The sequence below is a fragment of the Hyla sarda genome, chromosome 2, assembly GCF_029499605.1.
Source record: "Hyla sarda isolate aHylSar1 chromosome 2, aHylSar1.hap1, whole genome shotgun sequence".
Lineage (NCBI taxonomy): Eukaryota > Metazoa > Chordata > Amphibia > Anura > Hylidae > Hyla > Hyla sarda.
Window position 1 is genome coordinate 360,545,561 of NC_079190.1, and position 27,919 is coordinate 360,573,479.

The 27,919-nt window shown below is 42.9% G+C and overlaps 1 protein-coding gene across 6 annotated transcripts in view; it reads left to right on the forward strand.

The window, feature by feature from the left end:
• MAGI3 (membrane associated guanylate kinase, WW and PDZ domain containing 3) overlaps positions 1-27,919 on the forward strand; it is a 335,762-nt gene that overhangs the window by 160,289 nt on the left and 147,554 nt on the right. For all 6 annotated transcript variants that reach the window (XM_056558317.1, XM_056558316.1, XM_056558315.1 and 3 more), the window contains one exon: positions 21,084-21,200. In XM_056558317.1, coding sequence (XP_056414292.1) covers positions 21,084-21,200 — 117 coding nt within the window. The remainder of the gene's footprint in view (positions 1-21,083; positions 21,201-27,919) is intronic.

Genomic DNA, 27,919 nt, shown 5'->3' on the forward strand with positions numbered 1-27,919 from the left:
GTGTAAAAAAAAATGTAAAAAAATGTAAAAGTAAAAGTAAAAAAAAAGTGAAAAATCCCCTCCCCCAATAAAAAAGTAAAACGTCCGTTTTTTCCTATTTTACCCCCAAAAAGCGTAAAAAACATTTTTTATAGACATATTTGGTATCGCCGCGTGCGTAAATGTCCGAACTATTAAAATAAAATGTTAATGATCCCGTACGGTGAACGCCGTGAACGAAAAAAAATTAAAAAAGTCCAAAATTCCTACTTTTTTAATACATTTTATTAAAAAAAAAATTATAAAAAATGTATTAAAAGTTTTTTATATACAAATGTGGTATCAAAAAAAAGTACAGATCATGGCGCAAAAAATGAGCCCCCATCCCGCCGCTTATACGGAAAAATAAAAAAGTTATAGGTCATCAAAATAAAGGGATTATAAACATACTAATTTGGTTAAAAAGTTTGTGATTTTTTTTAAGCGCAACAATAATATAAAAGTATATAATAATGGGTATCATTTTAATCGTATTGACCCTCAGAATAAAGAACACATGTCATTTTTACCAGAAATTGTAGGGCGTGAAAACAAAACCTTCCAAAATTAGCAAAATTGCGTTTTTCGTTTTAATTTCCCCACAAAAATAGTGTTTTTTGGTTGCGCCATACATTTTATGATATAATGAGTGATGTCATTACAAAGGACAACTGGTCGTGCAAAAAACAAGCCCTCATACTAGTCTGTGGATGAAAATATAAAAGAGTTATGATTTTTAGAAGGCGAGGAGGAAAAAATGAAAACGTAAAAATTAAATTGTCTGAGTCCTTAAGGCCAAATTGGGCTGAGTCCTTAAGGGGTTAAAAAAAAAAAAAAAAAGTTTCCACAGGAGTACCCCTTTAATGTGAAAACAGCTGTTTGTTCACATGCATTGTATGTTAAGAATCTGGCTCTTTTTCCCGACATTTCTGGCTCGAAATATGGCTGTAGAGACAGTCCTATTTATAGTGGGCCATAACCAACTCAAAATATTCCAAAAATCGCAAACTGTTCTGTTTAGGGCTATACATTTTGTTAGAAATGTATTGCATTTTTACGTTGTAAATGTATGAATGTACCCGGACTTTTACTCGTCGCAGTTTTTGTGCCTTTCCACTTCAAAAATATCACATCTTGCTGTCAATACCTCCATACTCCTGACCGCAACATATGATTTATCCCATGGATGAAGCCCCTTGACTGATATTTGGGTCTGTCATCCGACACTCCGAATTTAAACAAAACTTTATGTAAAACAATAAAGTTTTGTTTAAAAAAAAATCTAGCTTGTCTGGGCACCAGCAAGGTTCCAATAGCTACTAGACATGCCCAGTGCAAATCTTGTTTTAGGTAAAAACCTTTGGGGAGATTTAGCAAAACCTGTGCAGAGGAAGAGTGGTGTAGTTGCCCATAGCAACCAATCAGATTGCTTCTTTCATTTTCCACAGGCATCTTTAGAGGCCTGTGGAAAATGAAAGAAGCAATCTGATTGGTTGCTATGGGCAACTGCACCACTCTTCCTCTGCACAGGTTTTGATAAATCCCCCCCCCCCCCCTTGTTCTCAGTATAAACAGCTGTACTTAGTGTTAAAGGTATATCAAGGGTTAAAAAATTTACCCACTTCCCCCCCCCCCCCCCCAGTAACAGCGCCACTCTTGTTCATTGGCTGATATTGCAGCTTATATACAAGACTGGTGCTGTTTCTAGGAGCAGAATGTGATACTTTTTGTCTGATCCTGGAAGCCTTCTTTAAAGTTTTTTTCCTCTTACAAAGTAGGCAGTCCTATGTAAATAAATACTTGCTGATGGCAGTCATTGAAATAACTTTTTTGCCTAAATAGCACATAAAATTTGCTTGGCTTACAGTACATAAAATGAAGCAAAAGACCTTCCGTAACGATAATCAAATCTCTTTCCTGTTTGAATATTCATTTTGGAGATTACTGAAGAACAATATATGTTTTGTGATGATGCCAAGAGACGTTGGTTTTGAATTGCAATTAGAATAAAAATAGAACAACTTTGATATTTGTTTTTGCGAAACTCTGCGGTCACAAAGGAGGAACATGGTATTCAAAAATACCAATGTATAGAAACTCTGACCCACATGTGCCAAGACTGGGGTGTCTTAGGGCGGTCTTATTGGAAGGAGATAGCTGAAGTGATATGTGGCAAATTTATTTAAAGGCATACACTTTTTAAAGGGGTACTCTGGTAAAATTAACTGGTGCCAGAAAGTTAAACAGACTTGTAAATTACTCCTATTTAAAAATCTTAATTCTTCCAGTACTTATCAGTTGCTGAATGCTTCACTGGAATTTGTATAGTTGTTTTCTGTCTGACCACTTTTCTGCTCTCTGCTGACACCTCTGTCCATGTCAGGAACTGTCCAGAGCAGGAGCAAATCGCCATAGCAAACCTCTCCTGCTCTGGACAGTTCCTGACATGGACAGAGGTGTCATAAGAGAGCACTGTGGTCAGACAGAAAATAACTATACAGCTTCCTCTGGAGCATACAGTAGCTGATAAGTACTGGAAGGATTAAGGATAATTCACAAACCTGTTTGACTTTTTGGCATTAGTTAATTTAAAAAAAAAATGTTTTCCACCGGAGTACCCTTTTGGGACATTTGGGACTGTCTGATATCACAATATGAAATCTATGCCTGCTATGAGTAGACCCCGATTGGTGCCAAGTTTAAGGCTTCCTGATGAGACTGGCAAATTAGAACCTATGCCAGCAAGTAATTTGCGACTCAATATGTGGCTCAAATAACGGTGGATCCTTACACTATTTAATTACACCCCCGTCAACCCCGCATCCCCCCCCAACCATCAAACTCCCCCCCCGCCCCCCCCGTCTTCGTGGCCCATGCCCTTTTTTTTTTTTTCACTGATCAGGTTGGGCAAGTACTCAAAAAAGTAGAACATATTATCACAAATTTGGGACCATTGGGGGAGATTTATGAAAACCTGTCCAGAGGGAAAGTTGCCCATAGCAACCAATCAGATGGCTTCTTTCATTTTTGAAGAGGTTCTCTGAAAAATGAAAGCAGCAATCTGATTGGTTGCTATGGGCAACTTAGCAACTTTTCCTCTGGACAGGTTTTGATAAATCTCCCCCATTGTTTCCACAGTACATTCTATTGTTACATTCTTATTCTATATGTTAATATGTTTTTAATCTGTTTATGACCTTGCCAATTGTCTCTCATGGTTACTTATATAAAATATCTTCAGCATTTTACAGATATTTTAGTTGTTGCAGGCTTTATAATGTAATAATGCTAAGGTTATATGGGATTTTATTTAAAGGGAACCTGTTTTACTCTTACTGCCTGAACCATCGTCCTTCATCAGGGTAATATGTGATGATCCTACCGGCCTTGCTGGCCTTTGATTGCTCTCTTCTTATACCTGAACAGGGAAAGATTTGTTAATAAAGACTGAACTTGACGTTCAGGCAGCATTATCAGGGCCGGATCAATCACAAAAGTGTAGTAGCTATTACTATAAGTTTGCTACTGTTCCAAACGTATTGAGTCATTTTTTATTACGCTCGTAGAAAGTTCTTACTAATGGGCCATTAAAACATAGAATTTCACTCCTTGAATTTGTTTACTGTCTATTAGGGCTGGGCGGTATACCGGTTCATACCGAATACCGAAATTTTTGTGCTGCAGGATATGAATTTTAACCCATACCGCAATACCGGTTTGGCCTCTCCCCCTCGGGAATGAATGAATTGTCAGCCCAGCGCTGCGCTGTCCCCACATCGGGGAACTAATCATATGTGACCCACGAGCGCTGTTCTGCCCCCCCCCAATTAATTATTAGCCCAGCGCTGCGCTGTCCCCATCGGGGTACTACTCACATATGTCACCCGCAAGCGCTGCCCTCCTTGCCCTCCTGTCTGTTGCGGCCGCCGGCGCTGGCACTCAATACCAGTGGTATTCAACCTCCAGATGTCGCAAAACTACAACTCCCAGCATGCCCGGACAGCCGTTGGCTGTCCGGGCATCCTGGGAGATGTAGTTTTGCAACATCTGGAGGTCCGCAGGTTGAAGACCACCGCTCTATACTATATCCCTATGCCCGGGCTGCAAAAGGTAAACAAAATAAACTTTAACTCGCCTTCCCCGTCTGTCCGGACTTGCTTCCTAGGGAATGGAACGTCGGAAAGCCGTCAACCTATCACCAGCCGCAGTGATGTTCCTCCTCGGCTGGTGATAGGTTGAGCCCACTATCATGTAAGAAGCCGGCTTCTTATATGACAATGGGCTCAGCCTATCACCGGCTGAGGCGGAACATTGCTGCGGCCGGTGATAGGCTGACGGCTCTCCGACATTCACGTCCCTAGGAAGAGCATAAGGCCGTCGTAGGAACATGCGTTAAAGTTTATTTTTGTTTACCTTTTGCAGCCCGAGCATAGGGATACAATATAGAGTGTTAGTGCCGGCGGCCGCAACAAACAGGAGGACGAGGAGAGCAGCGCTTGCGGGTGACGTGAGTAGTACCCCGATGGGGTAATTTATTTTTTAGTACAATAAAACTATAACAGCCTTTAAAGGGAACCAAGCATTAGATTTTATAATATATAATGCTTAGGGAGCAGAGCAGTGACACTGGACTAGGTAAGAGCAGCTGACAGGACTAGATAAGTATGACTACACCTAGGGAAGTACTTACGGGAGCAGCAGGGGAGGATTACAAACGTTATATCCTCACCATCCCTGAGGGCCGAAATGTCCCCCGGAGATGGTAAGGATGAAGATTTTACCATATATAATGCATTGCCACATGTTATCAAAATCTGATGCTTTGTTTCCTTTAAAGGTCCCATTGGATAAGAAAAAAAAATTGTACTGGTGTAATACAGAACATTCATTGCTGTTTCTAAAATTTCCTGAGGAGCTTTTATAGTTGATTTTTTTTATTTTTTTTTATTGTGGATACCACTGTAAATCAATATCTACTAAACACCATGGCCCAGTTTTACTAATAGTGTCTAATTCAGACCAAGTAAACATAGTCAATCTGCAGATGTGCTAGATTTATCACATTGGCTCAAGCTGTTGAATATGGCACAACTTTAGCTGTATCTAAGTTTAGATAAAGTAATAGATGGCTTACTTCTTTTCCCCTTATTGAGTAAGGTGAAAAAGTGTCTATAAAGGATCTAAAACCCATAATAAATGTGGTGTAAATCACATAAGCGAGTTCTTTGGCTTAAGTGATGCCAGAATTATGGCACAATTCCAATAGTAAATCTGCCTTATATTTTCAGATTACCGTATATACTCTAGTATAAGCCGAGTTTTTCAGCACGATTTTTCGTGCTGAAAACACCCCCCTCGGCTTATACTCGAGTGAACTCTCCGTCCTCAGTGGTCTTCAACCTGCGGACCTCCAGATGTTTCAAAACTACAACTCCCAGCATGCCCGGACAGCCGTCGGCTGTTGAAGACCACTGCCCGGGCCTTCGTCATCATCCAGCCCCCCCTCCCCCCCTTAAGTTTTGTACTCACCTCTGCTCGGCGGGACGTTTGGGTGAGCTGGTCCGGGCCATCTGTGCTGCAGGACTGTCCGGCGGAGAGGGATAGTCGTTCCGGGCTGTCCATCTTCACTGGGTGGGCCTCTTCTCCGCGCTTCGCGCCCGGCCCCGGAGTAATGACGTTGCCTTGACGGTGACGCACGGAACGACTATCCCTCCCCACCGGATAGTCCCGCAGCACAGATGGCCCCGACCAGCTCACCCGAACGTCCCGCCGAGCGGAGGTGAATACAAAACTAAAGGGGGGTGGGGGGCTGGTCTTCAACCTGCGGACCTCCAGATGTTTCAAAACTACAACTCCCAGCATGCCCGGACAGCCGATGGCTGCCTGCAGGTTGAAGACCACTGTTAAATCAGACATTGACAAGCGGTGATGATGACAGGGTAATGATGAAGGTGGGATGATGAAGGGGGGGGTGATGACAGGGTAATAATGAAGGGGGGATGATGACAGGGTAATGATGAAGGGGGGGATGATGACAGGGTAATGATGAAGGGGGGGATGATGAAGGGGGGATGATGACAGGTAATGAGGATGACAGGGTGATGAGGATGAGGGTGTTAATGACGGGGGTCTGGATGATGACAGGGGGGATGATGTATTTCCCACCCTAGGCTTATAGTCGAGTCAATAACTTTTCCTGGGTTTTTGGGGTGAAATTAGGGGCCTCGGCTTATATTCGGGTCGGCTTATACTCGAGTATATACAGTATATTGTGCTCTTTGTAGTAGATCCTTGTGAATTCTTACCTGGAGAAGTTGTCTCCTACATTTGCTTACTGTGCTGTACATTTGGGTGACTGTCTCAAAATATATTTTGATTACATTCACATGAAAACCAAAACTTTCTTCAGTAATGGAAACCAAAACTGTTTTTCATTAATGTGCCCGGGATGACAAATAAAACAATAAAAGCTTTAACTCCCCTTCCTCGCTTCCTTGTAGCCTATGGTTTTAGGGAGCCCATCTTCAGCCATTGCAGCTTTTCCTGGAACTGCATGTCATAACTTCTGCAGCTGAAGTAACTGACATTTCCACTCGCCAATCACTAGGTGAGGCGGGACGCGGTTGTGGCCAGATATTGGCTGAATTGCACTGTGAAATCACGTCTGCAGCTCCAGGGAAGCAAAGTTCAGCGGAAACGGGGTGCATCGGGCAACATGATACTGGAGGCTACAAGGGCGTAAGGAAGATAAATTAAAGCAGGTCTTCCAAAATCCTGCACAGTCCCACAAACTTCTAAAATGGCTTAGGATGGTGATGAAATGGAACAGAGGTTAAGGAAGTGGCCCTGAGGGGTGAAAAAATTGCATGGGGGGGGCTATTGCTAAAAGCTGTGACAGAATGTTTATGAGAGTGGGTAGGATCTGACTTTCATGTTGCGAATCTAGAACATATACCTTGAGGGAACGGATGGCAATTTTTAGAAATCCAGAGGAAGCAAGATTAAGAAAACAGGCCTGCTCAGGGATCTAGTGGGAAGAGAGGTATTCTACACTGGGTGGTACAGTCACTCAGACAACCTTATGAAGCCCAGTGAGTACAAATAGAACTCATGCACAGAACTCACTGGGAATCATACAGTTGCCTTGACATCCCAGCATGGACTGCGTGTCTCAGAAGAACGGGTGGGAGTCAAGCTTTAAAGTAACCTTAAAGGGGCACTCCCTTTGGAAAACATTTTTTTTTTAAACCAGCTGGTGCCAGAAAGTTAAGCAGATTTGTAAATTACTCTTCCAGTACTTATTAGCTGCTATATACTATGGAGGAAATTATTTTCTTTTGGAATACATTTTTTGTCTTGTCCACAGTGCTCTCTGCCATCTCAGGAACTGTCCAGAGCAGGAGTATATCCCCATAGCGAACCTATGCTGCTCTGGTCAGTTCCTGAGACGGACTGAGGTGTCAGCAGAGAGCACTGTGGACAAGACAAAAAAAATTTGAAAAGAATTTCCTCTGTAACATACAGCTGCTAATAAGTACTGAAAGGATTAAGATTTTTATATAAAGTAATTTACAAATCTGTTTAACTTTCTTGCACCAGTTCATAAAAAAATTTCCACCGAAGTACCCCTTTAAAGTTCCTATTAAATGACCGCAATCAGGCATCTTTAAAATCGTGCTGGAATACAGAAGTTATACCAGGAACAGTTACAACATTTTATTATGCAAAGAGAAACATTCACTTGCTGAAACGAGAATACTTTTGGAAGTTAGATTATTACCTACAGACGGTGATCTTTATCGGCATGACAGTGAGACATGAATTTGAATATTATTTTCCTTTTGGCATATAGATATATCATACTATACACAGCGTAATATAGGAGGATTAGCTCTTAAGTAATGTTCCTGAAGAATCTCTATAATATGGGGATTTGCATCCAAAGGTGATATTGACATGTTGCTTTATTAACATGCCGCCAATATAGCTTGTAAATATGAAAGGTCTAGGTCATGCTATAAAGCAGATTATAGTATGATTCTCGCACTACTGGAAAGAAAATATTTTCCTAGCAATCTTATTTTACAGTAAGGTCCTTCACAATCATTGCTTTGTGACACTCCAGTCAGATGTCATTAGCAAATCTGTCATATCAGCGGATCCACAGTGGCCCCGCAGCCCACAAATAGTCCATGCATTGTATCTCCACTTCATCCATCTGACAGAACGCCACAAAGCTATCTATTGTGCCCTTGTCATTTTCCCAGAAAGCACATTAAGCAGGGTTCAGCAAGTCCAGAAAATTGAAGTTATGTATTTCATCAGAGCAACCTCATCTTCAAGAAGAATGGGATTTTTCCTCATTAACGTTCCAAGCCGATAAATATAGAACAGATGAATTTGGTGCACAGCCTTACATGTTCTCCAGGATCCTCTTCATGACCAACACTAGACATGCCGTTGGCTATTAGAGGCTGGAACTCAAGGGATTTCTATGTAATACTTTGAAGTAAAGGAATTCTACAGTGTCAGTGGCCATGAATGTGTGTGAATTCATGAAGGGGTACACATAAAGGGGTACACCATTGAATAAACATCTCATCCCCTATCCCCAGTGGCAGAATCTCCGGCGTGGTACCCCAGTCATCCACGCAGGGAGCAAACTCTACTCCGTGCTGGATGACTGGTGACTACAGCCACCACTTTCTCTCCATTCATGTCTATAGGATGAGGTGTGACTGCTATGTAGTAGCAGTCATGCCCTCTCCCATAGACATGAATGGCGTGGGGTCACGAACATGGAAGCTCCAAGCTTCCGTGTTCTGGGCGCTGCTGCTGCAGGTCAGGAGATCGTATCCCCTTTGCTTTGGATAAGGTAAAAGATATTTTTCGGCAGAGTAGCCCTTTAGCCACTTAAGGACCCAGGGCGTACCTGTACATCCTGAGTTCTCTCCCTTTCTATATCACAGGGCCCCGCTTCGTAGAAGGTCATGCCCGACCCATGGCTAATAGCGCGTGGCACTGATCGCGGAGCCGCACATTATTAACCCTTAAGACGCGGTGTTCAAAGTTGATCGCCACATCTAAAGTGAAAGTAAACTCCCAGCTAGCTCAGTGGGCTGTTCGGTACTGCCGCAGCAGAATCGTGGCATCCCGAACAGCTGAAGGACACAAGGAGGGTCCCTACCTTCCTTCTGCGTGTCTGATCTCCGAATGACTGCTCCATGCCTGAGATCCAGGCATGAGCAGTCAAGCGGCAGAATCATTGATCAATGTTATCCTATGGGTGCAGGTGCAGCCACAAATCAAATTTGGCTGTCCAGAAGTCCAGCCGATCTTTAAGGTGTGTTGGCATGGTCATGTCAAGGTATGCCACCACCTGCTGGTTCAGGTCCTGCTCCAGGTCTACCTGCTGCTGATGAGTTGCTTCACTATGCCGGTGGAGAAAGCTACTCATCAGAGACTGTAGACTCTGGCTGCTGCTGATGGAGCTGGTACTTCTCCTTCCTCCCCACCACTCTCCAGCAGCAATGGCAGTGGAAGGGTAACACAGAAGGTCCCCCGATTCGGATCTGCGAGAGGATCGACGATGGCGCAGATAAGCATCGGCCAACTGAATACGTAGGATGTCTCTGTAGTAGGTCAGTTTTTTTCTCCCTCTCAGTGGGTGTAAAAAAGGCCCCCATTGTGTGGCGGTAGCAAGGGTCCAATAAGGTGGAGAGCCAAAAGTCATCCCGCTGCCGAATGGTGATAGTCACTTCGCAAACAAACGAGCATGCATGGTGTCCTGTATGAGCTGCCACTGGTTGACATTAAAGTAACACAGGGGAGTCCCCTTATCTGCTAGGATCATCAAGATATCGGTGATGGCTTTTCTCTGTTCGTATAGTCGGTCCAACATAAGGAGGGTGGAATACCAACGTGTGGAAACTTTGCAAATCAGACAATGTTTGGGATACAGTTGCCGAAGGAGTTTGTTCTTTGTGGTGTACAAGTGGCTGAAGTGCATGCAAAGTTTCCTTCCCATTGTTAGGATGTCTTGCAAATGGGGGGGAATACTTCAGGATCCGCTTGACAACCAGATTGAACACCGCCTGCCCTGTACACATGGTATGCTGGGGGGGGAGGGGGGGTGCACTGAGACTTGTCCGTGCAGTGGAGGATGAGGAGGGGGAGTCGCACACTATCACAGGACCAATGGCCTAAGAGCGTGGAGGCTGAAGCGGCGTGACCTGTCCAAGTTGCTGTTGTAGCTGTACAGGAACCACATTAACCAAGTGGGCCGTAACGGACATGTAATGTCTCTGACCGTAGTTACAGCTCCACACGTCGGTGCTGCCGTGCACTTTGGTACGCACAGACTTGCTCAAGGACTGGCCCACCTTCTGTTCCACAAAATTGTACAGGGCTAATACTGCCTTTTTTTGCAAATATATGACGGCTTGGGACTCTCCACCTCGGCTCAGCACAAGCCATCAGTTCTCTGAAAGGTGCAGAGTCCACCACTTGAAAAGGGAGGGACTGCAGCATCAGCAACTTGGACAGGAGCACATTCAGCTTCTGCACCGTTGGATGAGTGGGCGCAAATTGTGGTCTCTTGGACATGGCTTCGCTGATGGATTGCTGGCAGAATGACTGACTTTAAGTTAGAGGAGCAGGAGCATCTAGAGTGACAGAAGATGGATATGATAGACAGCTCCCTTTGGCTGAAGTGGTGGAGCCTTGGCTGGCTGAAACAGGAAGCGGTGTGTCACTGGGTGATGCATTAGGCTGGACCACTACATCGGAGCCATGGTTCTCCCACGCCGCTTTATGGTGATGCTGCATATGTAGGCGGCCTCACGGGCAACCTGTAACCTTCTTTTCCTGATCATGATGCAGCCGCTTCTGCGCCCGGCTCCCAAGTGTGATCGGCTTCATCATAATCGAATTGTGTTTGCACATCACTGATGTCCTCCTCAGATTCCTCAACAGTGTCTGCTACAGGAGCCTGACCACTCGCAATATCACCTTCCACACCACTCTCCTCCTCACTACTTGCCCGCCTAGCGAAGGAAGCGGCGGATGTCTCCTCCACTTCTTAGCTGGGCAGTAGCTGCAGACTGTCCTCTAGTAGATCGTTCGCAGTAAATTGTGGAGCTGAACCCACAGCATAAGATATGTCTTTGGGGGAGGGAACAGCATAGAACTGAGGCAATGGAAGGACAGGGACTGCTCCCGGACCATGCCAACTGTGGGTTGTGTCTGAGGAACCCACCAACTGTTGACTGGGGGTGTCAGATGTCACTTGTGATGAAGTGGATGAGCGAGTTAACCAATTAATGACGGCAGATGGGTTGCTGGTCGAGACACGTCCGCTTGCTTTTACCCGGAGCTCAGGCCTCTCGCTGCGACTCCTGCTGCCACTCGCCCCTAGTCTTCTGCGACCTCTGCCTGATGAATTTAGGCCTCTGACACTCCTCTGTCCACATCCTGGCACTTCTCTGCCTGACAATATTAGTGTGTATATGAGGGGAGTACAATACGCTCCACTATGCTTAAAACAATATTTGTCTAGAACAGCAGCAGGTTTGTACTTTTGGCTTGCCTTTTCACAGTAACTAGGTCCTTAAAGTGTACCTGTTGTCAACAAAAACTTTTTATACAATGTAGATATATTATATGTATATTTGTAATATATATTGGTAAAATATTTTTTTATATTTTTGTCTCTGCAGCTATTGCATGTGTGTCTCTAAAGGAGGACTCCAAATACAGGAAGTGAGGGTGGACAAGCAGGGCTCTGTGCACTAAGAAAAAGCAGGACAGTGTTCACTGAGGCTCTATAACATGATCTTGGCTCATATATCAGGATGATTGACAAGCCAGGAGTTTGCACAGATCCCTGCTTGTCCTACCCTCACTTCCTGTATTTGCACTCCTCATAGAGACATACAGACAATAGCTGCAGGGACAGCATTTTTTCACAAAAATGTACACACTTTTTAACCAATGTATATTACAAATAAATAAATATATATATATATATATATATATATATATATAAATATATATATATATATATATATATATATAAATATAATTGTATTATCTACAGTATATAAAAAGTTTTTGTTGATGACAGGTACACCTTAAGGAACAAAATGGTACACCAAGTAGATGTATGTACGTGGTATGCACTTATGAGGAGAGTACAATACTCTCCACCACACTTAAAACAGTATTTGTCCACAACAGCAGTAGGTGTGTACTTTTGGCTGGCCTAACAGTAAGTAGGCCCTTAAGACTTTAACAGAAGCAAAATCGTACACCACCTATGTACCCACATGTTGCACTTAAGAGAGGTCAATACGCTCCGCTTCGCGACCTGTATTAGGCACTAATAGCAGGTGATTATGGCTTTTAGTTCTCTGCTCACCCTAACCAGCTGCCTACTTTTGGCTTTTCAGTTGTTGTACACACAGTTGCTGTGTAGTACACCCGAAATTGCACTTTCTCTCTCAATCTCTCTCCCTTCCCTATCAGTGCTTTTAGGCTGGATTTGGCCTTGAAAAATGCTGTAAAAATGATTTTCTGTGCAACACACACTGCTGTCTATCCCTCTCTCTTCAATAGAACGCTGATGTTACTGGCTGCAAGATGGCTGCTTATATAGGGCTGTGACATCACAGGGGTGGCTGGCTGCTGATAGGCTGCATGTGATTCGGGGTCATCCCGCCTACCCGTTTTCCAGCCTTCGCAGTGTTCCTTGCCCCATGGCCACTATCTTAGATGCCCTCTAGCCTTGACCTCACTAAATGGAGTTTAATGAAGCGATTTGAGCGATTGAATCGCGGCGATATTCACATTCGTTGCAAAGCAAATTTTTCATGAAACTCGTAATGAATTTGGATTCTTGAGATTCGCTCATCCATAGAGATATCCACTTCAGGGTGTCCTTTAGGGTGTGGTTAGGGATGAGCAAAACTCGGTTGATTCAGTCTTAATAAATTTGAGCCAAGATGAAAGAGCCCCTATTGTCCTACAAACTTATGCATGACATATTGTTTTTGTAGATATATCCAAAGGATAGGGGATAAGATGTCTGAACACGGGGGTCCCACCCCTGGGGACCCCCGTGATCTCTGGACCTGCGTCGGTGGGGTCAGCATTTGTGGCTTCATGCCGTGCTCCCTCCATTCATGTCTTTGGGAGGAGCCATCGGTGTGGCGGCTGTAGTCGCCAGTCATCCGGCACCGAGCGGAGTTTTCTCCGTGCGCGAATGATTGGGGTTCCATGCCGGAGATCATGGGGATCCCTCCACTGGGGATAGGGGATGAGATGTAGATGCAGAGCAGGACAGGACACAGCTCTGCACTTTCCTCAGCTCCATTTCTTGCACCTCCCTCAACCCCGCTCCTGTCAGCAGTCATTGTGTAGTTTGATAGAAGGGCCGTAGATATTCACAGTAGAGTTCATAAATACATCCTCCTGACATGAACTACACAATGACCGCTGACAAGAGCAGAGCTGTACGATGAAGCTGGTAGGAGCTGAGGGAGGTAGGGACGTAGATATACACAGAACACGATGAAGCTGGTTGGAGCTGAAATAGGTAGGGACGTAGATATGCACAGTAGTGTTCATGTCAGGAGGACGTATATATGAAGGTCGTATATATATCAAGGTCCCTCCTGTCATGACCGCTAACCGGAGCAGAGCAGAGGGAGGTGCAGAGTTGCATCCCGCCCTGCTCTGCCTTCCCCTCCCCTCGCTGTATTTTTAGCAATTTCCTGACAGCTGAGGGGAGGAGCAAATGCGGAACTGCATAGGATTCAAGGCTGCCCCTCACAAGGGCAGTTTATAGGAAAACTTAGCAAAACAGATACTGTGATATGTCTAGTGCACAGTCTAAATGGGTGGTGCATAACTCATAGATTTTTTTTTTCCTTTGGTGGTCTTTAACCCCTGTGTCATTTACCACCCTCTTAGACCCTACAATAGGCAGAACACAGTGTCCCTTTATATATCAAAGTTGTAGTTTTGGCATTTTGTCAGTGTTTGCCAGCTAATCTCAATCTATACTTCTGGCTTTACTCCGTTCCCTTGGGACAAGCGTTGTGTTTGATGATAAAACTTTCAACAGACCATTGTAAATGTGTTCTCTGGGCACGGCTGAAGTCACTTTGTTTTTTCTTGATAGATGAATAAGTCCAAATCTGGAAGCCAATTACAGAGATATCTTGGTTGCTGTTGGTCGTTCTTGTAAAGCTGTCTTATTCTGTTTTGTTTCAACACGGTCCAAGTGAAGGCACTTTAATAACTTGGAGAATCTCCTGAGATGGTGTTTTCTGTCATCTCTTGTGCGGTTTAAACAATGTACATAATGTGCTTCATATAGCTATATGGTCTCGGGCTCATATGTTCAAACTGTTTTTTTTCTTCTCTTTTATTATTTTTTACAGCATTTGTTACTGTCGAGGGAACCTTCTTAAGATTAAAATAGTAATTTCATCTTTTCTGCTGTATTAAGCTTTTTCTACATAAGGCGGTTTATTTTTCTGAATAGTAGAAGACGTCAACGGAAATGAATACAAATGACAGTATCCCACATTTAATAGAAGAAGCACACAATTCTATACAGTCTCATTTATCTTGTGACTTTTCATAGATCTCTGCTTTTATAGTGTTACTGGTACCATGAGAATGACATAAGGGCTGTACATTCTACACATTGTCATCCCCTTTATGATGATGGGAAATATTAATAATGTGGCGATAGATTTTCATATTCATTGAGTTTATCACACTCACTTACACAAATTAAACACATTTTTCTAATATGGTTCACGTTTTTTTTTTAAACGCCGAAGTTGTTTTTTTACAGCATTGAAAGATTTTCTTTGCAGCAAGCACCATGGACATAGGTGACAATAGACTAAAGCTGTCCTGTTGATATGAATGGGAAAGGTGTCTGGGTGTGCTCAATGACCTTTACAAAAGTCATTCTAGAGGAAGGGGAGGCTGAGCTGTGAGCAACAGCTTTTGTATGTACCTCTGTTATCTATATATTGGTGTCACCTTTCACTGTAATCCTATGATTACATATAGTGATCTTTATAGAACAGGAAGTTTTAGCTTAGTTTTAAGTCTATTGGCCAGAATGGAAACTGCATGTTTATTTTAAAATAGAAATAATAAAATTAGAACCCTTTTGAGAAAAAAAAAAAAAAAAAAAAAGGCTCCTGCCTGCCCAGGTGGCAAACCAGTTTTCTCCAGAAATTTAAACAGATTTGTAAATTACTTCTATAAAAAAAATCTTAACCACTCCAGTACTTATCAGCTGCTGTATACTCCACAGGAAGTCGATTTGTTCTTTTCTGTCTGACCACAGTGTCTCTGCTGACACCTCTGTCTGTGTCAGGAACTGTCCAAAGTGGGAGAAAATTCCCATAGTAAACCTATCCTGCTCCCAACAGTTCCTGACATGGACAGAAGTGTCAGCAGAGAGCACTGTGGTCAGACAGAAAAGAACATCTCAACTTCTTGTGGAGCATACAGAAGCTGATGAATACTGTAAGCATTAAGATTTTTTTTATAGAAATAATCTACAAATCTGTTTAACTTTCTGGAGCCAGTTGATTAGAAAATAAAAGTACCCCTTTAAAAAAAAGTACCCCATTAAAATTCTGGGTCTCTGGATAATCTGTAAATATTGCAGCTATACAACATGAGTTGGTTTGCATATTAAATTTACATTAAATTTTATCTGGTGCTTTAATTCCCATAACTGCCAGAAAACAATATTAAGGTTGTGATTGAGACCGTTAATAAAAACTATAAGACAATAGTTTATTCGTCCCTTGATCATTTCATGTGATTACAATAAATGTTATTCTTTATACTTTTCCCCGTGGTTTACACAGTATCATACAGCACTTTATGGATTTTTTTAATTTTTTATAGCAAGGTCTTGTTGAACATGGGTGTCAGACACAAAACATCCATCAGGAAATGACATCCTAACCAAGTTTCATGTAAACATGTTAGCACGCCAAATCTATGGCTAAACAATGACTTCACTGTATGATAGTTTGGCTGCAGAAAGCCATCACAGACAGTTTACCTAAGCATCTGCTGGCCTACTTTCTTGCAGCATTAAAAGAACTCTAGCCAAGTTTTTGAATGTGTAATGCTATTATACTGTAGCATGTCAAGTATTAGCCTGGGGATACTTAGAAAGTTTTTGTGCATTGAATGGCATGCTTCTGCGGACTGTAGCTGTCAATCAGGAGTTAAAAATGGAAGGTCATTGTATGAAAAGTTTCCTTGTACTTCATCTTCTGAGGGCATGGGTTACGTATGCTTCATAGCGACACCTGACTGCACATTTAGTTGTGATTGTCATTGTCTCCATTAGATGTTTACAGGTCCCAGATGTCATGGATAAACAGCCTAGGAAGTGGCTATATCCCAAAAAGTAGTATGGGTGTGCTAGAAAAAGAAGTGAAGAATGGACAATTATTATAGTCCGATTATTGAAAAATACTGAAATGGACTTTATTATCAGAACCCTAAACTCTCAAGATGTCAACCACACAACAAGTCTCCATAACAGATGCCACTTACCTCTAGAAAGCTAAATGGATCTGATGTATCTTTTTAGTAATTTTTTTTCCAAAACAGCAATAACTGTCTTCTGGTATCTGTAAAAATAAAAGGAGACAGAAGCGCTTCCATGTGCAGGACCACCAGCAGATAGATATAGAAAAAGGTGAATATAGTTCTCACCTTTCACAGTTGTGCAATAGCGAGGCACAACGCTCAAAGGGCAGAAAATGGAGATCGCATGGATGGCTTCAGGGCTGCTGCTGGCTTCCCACGCCGCAATGGCGTATAACGATTTCAAGACAGAACCCAATGGAAGTTTAGGGAAGTAATCCCGCGCTGCTGAACCTCCAGGAAAGGTGAGGATTCTTGTATAGATTATATTCATTTATTTGAACACATCATGAAAAAGCCATCTCTGCTTTGAAACGCGTTGTATGTGTTCAAATAAATGAATATAATCTATACAAGAATCCTCACCTTTCCTGGAGGTTCGGCAGCGCGGGATTACTTCCCTAAACTTCCATTGTGTTCTGTCTTGGATTCTGGTATCTGTAGGATTAGTAGGGTAAGCTTGTCTAGACCAGGGGTCTCAAACTGGTGGCCCTCCAGATGTTGCAAAACTTCAAATCCCAGCATTCTCGACAGCCTTTTGCTGCAGCAAATGGCTGTCTGGCCATGTCCGGGCATGCTGGGAGTTGAAGTTTTGCAACATCTGGAGGGCCACCAGTTTGAGGTCCCTGGTCTAGACAAAAACTGATGGGTAGAGCTAGGTTGTCTTCTCCCAGCCTTTAGGTGCGTGGTTTTGCCACCCTCTAGCCTAGTATTCTTACCTTTATCAGTGAGTACGATCACTTCTTTTCTCTATTTATCATAACTTTGGCAATTTATAGCATAGTTACCGTACATTTGATCTTAATTTGTGGAATTTCTCATGTACTTTCTTGTGGTTCATGTTTTAGGCTGACTAGGTCCATTTGTATCTTTTCTTGTTGTAAACGTTTTGCCTTTGGACTATTCTTGATAAAAATTTATTGAAGTTCAAAAAAAAGAAAATGCCAAAAAACAGCAATAACTGATATCAGATGTCACAATTTTGTTACAATCTTAATGGATTGTAAAATGAAATAGCCAGCAGGTGAAAGACCAATGCAGCTGTCCAACTGTACTATAAACTTCTGGCTAACTGAAATCTTATTCCAGTCTTATTTCATACTTACTGGGATTATGGACTGTTCTTATAACGTCACAAAACATTTATACACATGGTACGTATGATCCCGCAAAAAAAATAGACCGAACCTACTAGTTATCTTTAGACTTTTTGAAATGAAAGGAAAATGGTGACCGGTTCACCCACACTAAACCCGATACACCGAGTTATGGTGCGGGGTCTCTGACTTATACATACCTGCAGTCCGGCACCCAATCCCTTTGAAGATCTGCTTCCTTCTGTGCTGAATTGTGTGCTGAAAGCAGGCCGGCCGGCTGGATTTGGATACTCTTGGTCGCTGGCACAAGTGCCTAGGTGACCAGCTGGTGGGCCCACCTCCAGCATGCAATTTTGCGCAGAAAGAAGCCGATCTTCTGAGGGACTGGGTGCCGGACTGCAGGTATGTATAAGTCAGAGACCCCGCATCGATCTCCTGTTCACCCGCACTATAACCTGGTGTATCGGGATTAGTGTGGGTGACCGGTTTCCTTTAATGGATCAGGTGTGGCTACAATCAAGTGTGCATCCACATTAGGGATCGACCGATATCGATTTTTTTAGGGCCAATACCGATAATCGGTGGAGGTTAGGGCCAATAGCCAATAACTTATACCGATATTCCGGTATATGTTATCGGCTATTTATCCCCCCGCGACACCGCTGCAGATCATTGATTTAAAGCGGCGCTTTAAATCAATGCACTGCAGTGGCTTTTGCGGTGCCATAGGCCGCCGCCGCCACCCGCTTCTCTCCCCCTGCCTGTCCGGGGGTCCTGAGACCTATCACCGCCACCGCTCCCCCCGCCGCACCGCGACCGACCCCCCGCACCGCACTGGCCCCATTGCCTCCCCCACCCCCGGTTTTATAATGACCTTTTCCCGGGGTCCACTTCACATCTGGCTCCGGTGGTGTCCTCCTCAACTGTCCGTGTGCGCACTGACGGTGACGTCACGTCGCGCACGTCACTGCGCGCAGCATAACGCAGGACGCAACAGGATCAAGAAGTAGCGTGGGCTCCGGGAACAGGTAATTATAAAACCGGGGATGGGGGAGGCAATGGGGCCGGGGCGGTGGGGGGTGCTATGCGGTGCGGTGGGTCAGGGGGGGGGGGGGCGTCGTGGTGCGGTGCGGCGGGTCGGGTCACAGTGCAAGGTAATTGCCGATACCAATAATGCCCAAAATCGTGATTATCGGCCGGTAATATCGGCCATACCGATAATCGGTCGATCCCTAATCGACATAATGTTCTGTTGGTTTGCCAACCAACCGTATACCACAATTGTGGGGTAGTTTTCACATGTGAACTTAGCCTAAAATGTTATTTCTTAGACACAAACATACTAAGAAATGAACGCAGAGAACAAATTCCATGAAAATGTTGCCCATGGGTAGATTTGAACCCAGGACCCCAGTGCTCCAGCAGAGTGGTGCTTACCAAAGAGCTACTATACTTTTTCACAGTTCAAAGAAGAAAGGAAAATATTCAAAAAAGAACTAGGTATTTTCTTTTGTAGTTTTCACATTTAATTTTCTTTTATTTCTCTATTATATTGTTCAGTCATTGAGCAAAATCTGATGTAACAATGGCATGTTTTTGGAAGTTAACCGGTATATATCTTTTCTCCTAGTTTTATGAAGAATTTGCAAACTTGGCATATTTTCTATATTTGGCTGACATCTTCGAGAATAAAATAGGTTTCTTAATATGCTTTTCAGGTCTTGATTCATGACCATCATCAAAAGACATGGCTGTGATTCAGCTATCAGGAAGTTTGTCAAATGTTCACTTGCTTGACATGATCTGACAAATGGAGCCCATTGGGAGGCCCGCGTTTCCAGAAATAGGTCCATATACAATGCTTGGGCTGAGATGTATTCACTGCAAACCTTTTGAGGCTTTATCTTACACAAAAGGAAGTTCTTACATGAAATCTCTATAGAGAGAAGCAGGGCAACAGCACATATAAAGGAAACATAAAACTGACTATATTAGCTTTATGAAATGGTCAGTGAGTAATCTGCAGTACTACTGCTTCGTGTATATCTAGTGAGCATCTGGAATTTTAACTGGATTTGCGATGATGTTTTGAAAAAGAAAATCAGTTTTTCCTCCTTTTGGTGATAATAAGAGAGGACTGTCTCACTTTTATCCTTACTATCTTTTACTTTATATAAATGAAGAAATATGTTTTATTTACTCTTCATTAGGTTAAACTAAAGTGGTATTCTAGGATTTTTTTTTTTATTGAGCCTTTGAGCCTATGATGCTAAGTGAAATTACTGTGTAATATGCTTCTGTTACCTGTGTTTGTCGCTTTGTCCCATTTTTATATACTAAACCCATACCCAAAAGTGTAGTTCATGTCTTTTTATTATATTGTTGTCTCTGAGCTTTGCCAGCATTGCATGCAGCCAGAGACAATATGTCATAAGCCACATGGCCTCCAGGGAACTATGCTGCAGTGGGTGAGTGCATAGCATTACTTCAATAAATCCCTCTTAGGGTACGTTCACACGCTAGTAACTAGCGGCGTATTTTCCGCTGCGGGAAATCCGCTGCGAGTTACGCTACCATTGATTTAAATGAGTTCACAGACAGTCCGCAATAGTGTCAGATTTGCGGGCTGTCCGCGGACCCATTCAAATGAATGGTAGCGTAACTCGCAGCGGATTTCCCGCAGCGGAAAATACGCTGCTAGTTACTAGCGTGTGAACGCACCCTTAAAGGGTATGCTCACACAGCAGAATTCCGGAGAAATATTCTGCTTCAGCAGAGTCCCATTGATTTCAATTGGATTCTGTTGCTTTGTGCACATGGTAAAAGTCCTGATTTCAGTTTCTGCAGAAAGAATAGACATGTCTCTTGGAAATGCATTCTCTAGTCTACGAGATGGCTCATTTAAGAGAAGTTCAGTGCCTTTAAGAATTTTTAAATGTGCAAAAAAACAAAACAAAACATCCCCCCCCCCCCCTCATCTGAATAGGGCAGGTCTTGTCTATTGCTGTCTATGTCCTTGGGTTCTGCTGTACGGAATATCACTGCATGATGGCAGCCCCCATAGTAATGCACAAAAAAATAAATGGAAACCAAAAAATAAAAACCGATTTAGATTAAAAGAAAAAAAAAAAAAAGAATGTGTTTTTATTATCTGGCTCCTATCAGGATAATTTTTTTATTTAATTGTTAATTTCTGGAACATAGATTACGTGAAATGGGAAGAACTATCTACAGTATTCTAATACTGTCCTTCTTTTATCATTACAGGTAAAGTTATTAATAAAGACCTCCGGCACTATCTGAGCCTGCAGTTCCAGAAGGGATCCATAGACCATAAGCTACAGCAAGTGATAAGAGATAACCTCTATTTAAGAACAATACCTTGTAAGTACCAACCAGCTCCCCAAACTATGAACAGATAATGTATATTCTGAGTGGTAACACAGTCTTCCAACACGAATTCTGGGTCATTCTAGAATTCTAGATTATCCCAAAGAGCTACAAACCTACGGAGCCATTTACCCTTGTGTAAGAATAGCTTATGTTCCCGATCATCTTTTTGTCTTTTATCAATGGTTTGTTGTGCAAACTCTTGGCAATAGATGTTCTCCTACCTTGAGAAGTCTGGGCACCCGTTTCAAGCAGATTTGCTGGACATTTGGAAGGCATCATGTCTTTTGCATGTCATATTATCCATATCAAGCTGTTTATCTTGCTAACTGCTGTTTATTCCATAGTAAATCTGTGAAAATAGTCTGCACTCCCTTGCCCATCTGCCATTTGAAAGGAGTCTTTTCCCAATGTGCCTTGTACTCAATGAAGTGAGAGTCTATCAGAAGAATGTGGAGAAAGAGAATTCGTGTAGGAATACTGTTGGCAATTTGATCAGTCACACTTAATTCTCACAGTAGTCTTAATGCCGAAAGGCAGTATGTAACCCCAGGCCCTACATTACCATGTTATATTGATCTTTCCTTGTCAGTTATATCCATTTTCCACCGTCCTTCTGTTGATCACTTTGAAATGTGTTCCAAAATTTCAAACATGGACAGCAAACCAGCTGGGCCATTCCGTTTCTGTTCTACTGATTTCCTGTTAATGCTCAGCAAAAACACCATCATGGGCCCAGATTTCTCAAACTGTGTGAGAGAATAAGTTGAGAGATTTTCCCAGAACAACCAATCACAGCTCAGCTTTCACTTTACCAGAGCTCGTTAGATGAGCTGTGATTGGTTGTTATGGGAAAATCACTCAACTTTTTCTCTCTCACAGTTTGATAAATCTGGGCCCATGATGGTGTTTATGCTGAGCATTAACAGGAAATCAGTAGAACAGAAATGGAATGGCCCGAAAATACCTGTATTGGGGAAATCCTTAGACTCCCGTAAAATAGGGTTGTGACCCCCCCCCCCCCCCCCCCCAAGGAATTTCTACATTACAATACATAGCATTTTTGCTCTGCCACTTAGTAGGCACTGGTCCTGGGTAGGATGAAATAAATAAATGTTCAGTAATCAGAAGATTTATGCGTACAATAGGAATGGGGGTGTGGCAGTGATTGCGCATATGTGTCCACCAGCATTTATTTCAGTAGGTGGACACAGTGGCGTTGCTAGGGTTGGTGTCACCCGGTGCGGTAGAAAATGGTGTCACCCCATACCTTCCCCCCCCCCCAGTAAGTTTTTAGCCTGTTGTGACAGACACCACTGTTGTAGCGCATTGTGAGAAATTCCAGTATAATAATCAGATATACCAGTTGCCACAGAATGGGAAAGTGTTAAAGAAGTTTTCACCATTTAAATATACAGCTCCCAGAATTACTTAAAGAGGTACTCCACTGGAAAACATTTTCTTTTATATCAACTGGTGCCAGAAAGTTAAACAGATTTTTAAATTACTTCTATTTAAAATCTTAATCCTTACAGTACTTATAAGCTGTTGTATTCTCCACAGGAAGTTGTGTAGTTCTTTCCAGTCTGTCCACAGTGCTCTGTCTGTCCATGTTAGGAACTGTCCAGAGCAGGAGAGGTTTGCAATGGGGATTTGCTCCTACTATGGACAGCTCTTGACATGGACAGAGGTGTCAGTACAGAGCACTGTGGTCAGACAGAAAATAAATTAAAAAAGAAAAGAACTTCCTGTGAATCACTTATACAGCAGCTAATAAGTACTGGAAGGATTAAGATTTTTAAGTAGAAGTAATTTATAAATCTGTTTAACTTTGTAGCACCAGTTGATTAAAAACAATTTTCCCAGTAGAGTACCCCTTTATGCCGTGGTGAGGTTATGCTGGGAGTTGTAGTTTCACTTATCATAACTGTAGAACTGACAAGCGACTACAGCTCTGATAGGACATAGAGAGGAGAATGTACAATGATATCAGTGACTACAGGTGACGTCTTCTCTATAGTGAGGAGAATACACAATGATATCAGTGACTACATGTGACGTCTTCTCTATAGTGAGGACAATACACAATGATATCAGTGACTACAGGTGACATCTTCTCTATAGTCTTCCCTTATCTAATTCAGATGGTACATACCGCCTGGTCCAGCTAAAACTTCTCTCTGCAGAATGTGACGCCCAGACGTCTCCTCACTATGTCGGCGCATTCTCATCCTCTATATGAAAACAAGTATTATTATAAACCTGCATCCTCTAAATATAATACTACTATACACTATACTCTTTGATTATAAACCTTCCATACACCATACCCACTGAATATAATACTACCACACTCTGTACATTCTGAATATAATACCAACACATACTGTACACTCTGAATATAAATCTGCAACATACTGTACCCTCTGAATATAATACCGCCGCACACTGTACATTCTGAATATAATACCAACACATACTGTACACTCTGAATATAAATCTGCCACATACGGTACCCTCTGAATATACTGCCACACACTGAACCCTCTGAATATACTGCCACACACTGTACCCTCTGAATATAAATCTGCCACATACTGTACCCTCTGAATATAAATCTGCCACACACTGTACCCTCTGAATATACCGCCACACACTGTACCCTCTGAATATAAATCTGCCACATACTGTACCCTCTGAATATAAATCTGCCACATACTGTACCCTCTAAATATACTGCCACACACTGTACCCTCTGAATATAAATCTGCCACATACTGTACCCTCTGAATATAAATCTGGCGGTGTTGCTAGTGGATGATGGGGGTGCTAGTACTGGGGAGGTGTTGCTGGAGGATGATGAGGGTGCTACTGGCCATCCCCCCTGGCAGTATCACCCCCATCATCCATCGGCAGGATCGTCCTCCTGGCAGGAGCACCCCCATCATCCACCATCAGGATCTGCTGATGGAGGTGCTGCTGCTGGGGGGTTTGCTGGTGGATGATGAGGGTGCTACTGCCAGGGGGGGAGCATCAGGTAGGCCGCAGTTCCCCCACTTAAGGTAGGTAGCTGTTCCCCCACATTAGGTAGGTAGCAGTTTCCCCACATTAGGTAGCATAGATTCCCCACATTTGGTACCAGTTACCCCACATTAGGTAGTAATTTCCCCACATTAGGTAGCACATATTCCCCACATTAGGTAGCACATATTCCCCACATTAGGTAGCACAGATTCCACACATTAGGTAGCATAGATTCCACACATTAGGTAGCATAGATTCCCCACATTAGGTAGCACAGATTCCACACATTAGGTAGCACAGATTCCACACATTAGGTAGCACAAATTCCACACATTACGTAGCAGTTTCCCCACATTAGGTAGCACAGATTCCACACATTAGGTAGCACAGATTCCACACATTAGGTAGCATAGATTCCACACATTAGGTAGCAGTTTCCCCACATTAGGTAGCACAGATTCCCCACATTAGGTAGCAGTTTTCCCACATTATGTAGCAGCCTTCGCACATTAGGTAGCAGTTTTCCAACATTAGGTAGCATAGATTCCCCTCATTTAGTAGTAGTTTCCCCTCCATTAGGCCGCAGGTTCCCTTGCCTGTTCCCCACAATAGGTCAAAGTCTCCCCACATTAGATCGCTGGTTCAAACAAACCCCCCCTCCCCCCACACAAAAAAAACCCACACACACACACAACACAGAGACACACACAGATAGAGAGAGAGAGACATGCACACACACAGTCAGAGAGACACACACTCACAGAGAGACACACACACGCAGAGTCACACACAGACAGAGATAGCGACAAACACACACAGAGAGACACACACTCACAGACACACACACACACAGTCACACACAGACAGAGACACACAGAGTGAGTGAGACAGACACACACTCACTCACTTACCCATCCAGCGCAGCGCTCCTACTCTCCGGGCGCTCAGCGAGTGACGTCACGGCCTCCTGCGCCAGCCCTGCGGAGGGACGTCGGACCGGCGCAACAGAAGACGTCACTGTGCAGGTGATGGGGGGAGGGTGGGGGTGCTAGTACGGAGGCGCAACAAGTGAGGACCGGGGGGGGGGGGGGGGCAGGTGATGCTATTACAGAGACAGCGCAAGTGGGGGCCAGGGGGGTGCTGCTAGTACGGAGACAGGCAGCGCAACTGAGGATCGGCAGCGTACCTGGTGTCACCCCATCAGGATGGTGTCACCTGGTGCGGGCCGCACCCCGGTCACAACGCCACTGGGTGGACATGCACATTATTGTACACTTTAAAGAGAGAGTCCAGTATCAAAAAAACGTATCCCCTATCTGCAGGATAGCGGATAAGTGTCTGATTGGAATGGGGTTGTTTTAGGATGGGTCAGTCCACTAGGCCTCCCGCAATCTTCTGCCCCTGTGCCCCAGCTCTCTGCATTAATGGAGTGTATCGACCACGGCACGAAGCTATGGCCGACGCGCCCCCTCCATGTTTTTCTATGGGAAAGTCTGAGATACTCAAACGCTGTATCCCTGACTCTCCTATAGAGATGCTAATGATACGTTTTTTTGATACCGTATAACTCCTTTAAACACTAGGTGGCACCATACTTTGTTCTAATTTTTCATGCATTGAGTGGCAAAGCTTGTTTAATGTTTTTTTTTTTAAATCAGTATAATGAGTATAATATTTACTGGTAGGACAACTCTTTTAAACACTAATTTAGGTTTCGCTTTTCTTTCTGTAGCTCAGGGACAGACTCCGTTTCATCATGGCCCTGTCACAGACTTGTTTCTCTTCTTTGATAATAAAAGAACCCTTATTAGCGGGAAGCGTGTGCGCGGCAATCAGTCCTATGCGCGCCGCTCATTATAGCATCAACCCCACATGAAAAGCAGACATTTGCATTACTGATTAATTAATAATTCAGCCAGAAACAAGGACCTTCAAAATTACAGTATTTTTCTTTTAACCCTTGAACTGACTGTAGCTGTTAGGTTTATGAGCACACCTTCGCTCTCGTCATTTAAATGCAATTTCTGAGCCTTATTATTGCACATACATACATGCTGCTTTGTGCCTTTAAATTATATCTGAACTAAAAGAACTGGTATGAAGCCCGTACTTCATAACATAATCTGGAAATCAGTACAAGTGTGAATGACATTTCCTGATTACCTCTAATGTTCCCTTTCAACAGTGCTTAAGCTGATTTTCTCACATAGAGTTAGTACATGATCAGATTCTTCAAACAGTGACACATTTCAGGATGTTTTTGAACGACTCATTTCCATTAGTGTAATGGCTTTGCTTCTCTTTATGTGGATCACACAGTGTAGCTCATAAAATTCAGCCACTGCCATAAGTGCGCAATGACCTGAAAGAGTTTCCAGCAAGGTCAAAGAGACTGACATTAAACAGGTTTCATTTAGGGGAATTAAACAAAAAAAATAAAAAGTTTATTATATTAGAATAAGGTTAGAGATTGCAGGGTAGATACTAGGTGCAGATGATCATAGTCCAGCAGGCTTGGGCCTTTTATTTGTCTGTGGTATTGCAGGTAGTAGAGCGAGGCAGACGGAAATCTACCATCACCTATCGTTGTGTGATCACTTAGCAGGTCAAAGCAGTAGTAGAAGTTTAACTCTTCAGAAGTCCTTGCAGAAATGAAAAATTGTGACTACCAAATATCAGAGTTGTCATATTTATTATCAGAAAAGAGTCTTTTGCTGGTGGATTCTGTCCTTTTGATATTGGTACAAGATAGCCTTGCTATCCTTTAGTAGTGGTTCCCTTAAGGAATTGTAAAAGCCTCGGGAATACACTTTATATTGCTGCTCATTGCTGGTAACAAGTGCTAGACTATCATACTTTCTAGATTATTATCCAAGCTAATGGTCCCATTGCCCCCACCATTTGGTAAATCGATAATGCGGTATACCAACCCATAACAGCCCCATTCATGTGCTGTGGGTGCTGATGCCACTGGCTTCTTCCTCTTTTGGGGAAGGGAGGGAAGTTCTGCCTTCCTCTGGATCAACTCTTGTGGATAATGGGCTAAATAAGGGGGTCCTATACCTTCATTTGCCTTACAAACGGTTATACAGGTAGTATGTTACTGCTCTGGATGGAGTGACTGTTCACATATCAGTAGGACACGTAATAGCGTAAGCAGTATAACTATAAAATGACAAAATTACAGGAATATTGATGCCAAGCACTGAATAATAATTGCAAAACTGTGCTCTTCAATGAATATAGACATAGGAAGATTTATAGATCTGGTAAAAAAGAAAGCATTGCCGGCATTATATATTAGGCACAACTTACTAGACATATCCGATATGATTTTTTTTCTTCCATAAAAATTTTTTTTGCTATCTAAAAATAATGTATGTTTTAAAGGGGTATTCCAGGCAAAACCTTTTTTTATATATATCAACTGGCTACGGAAAGTTAAACAGATTTGTAAATGACTTCTATAAAAAAATCTTAATCCTTCCAATAGTTATTAGCTTCTGAAGTTTTCTGTCTAACTGCTCAATGATGATGTCACGTCCCGGGAGCTGTGCATGATGGGAGAATATCCCCATAGGAACTGCACAGCTCCCGGGACGTGAGTCATCAGAGAGCAGTTAGACAGAAAACAACCACTCAACTTCAGAAGCTAATAACTATTGGAAGGATTTAAGATTTTTTTAATA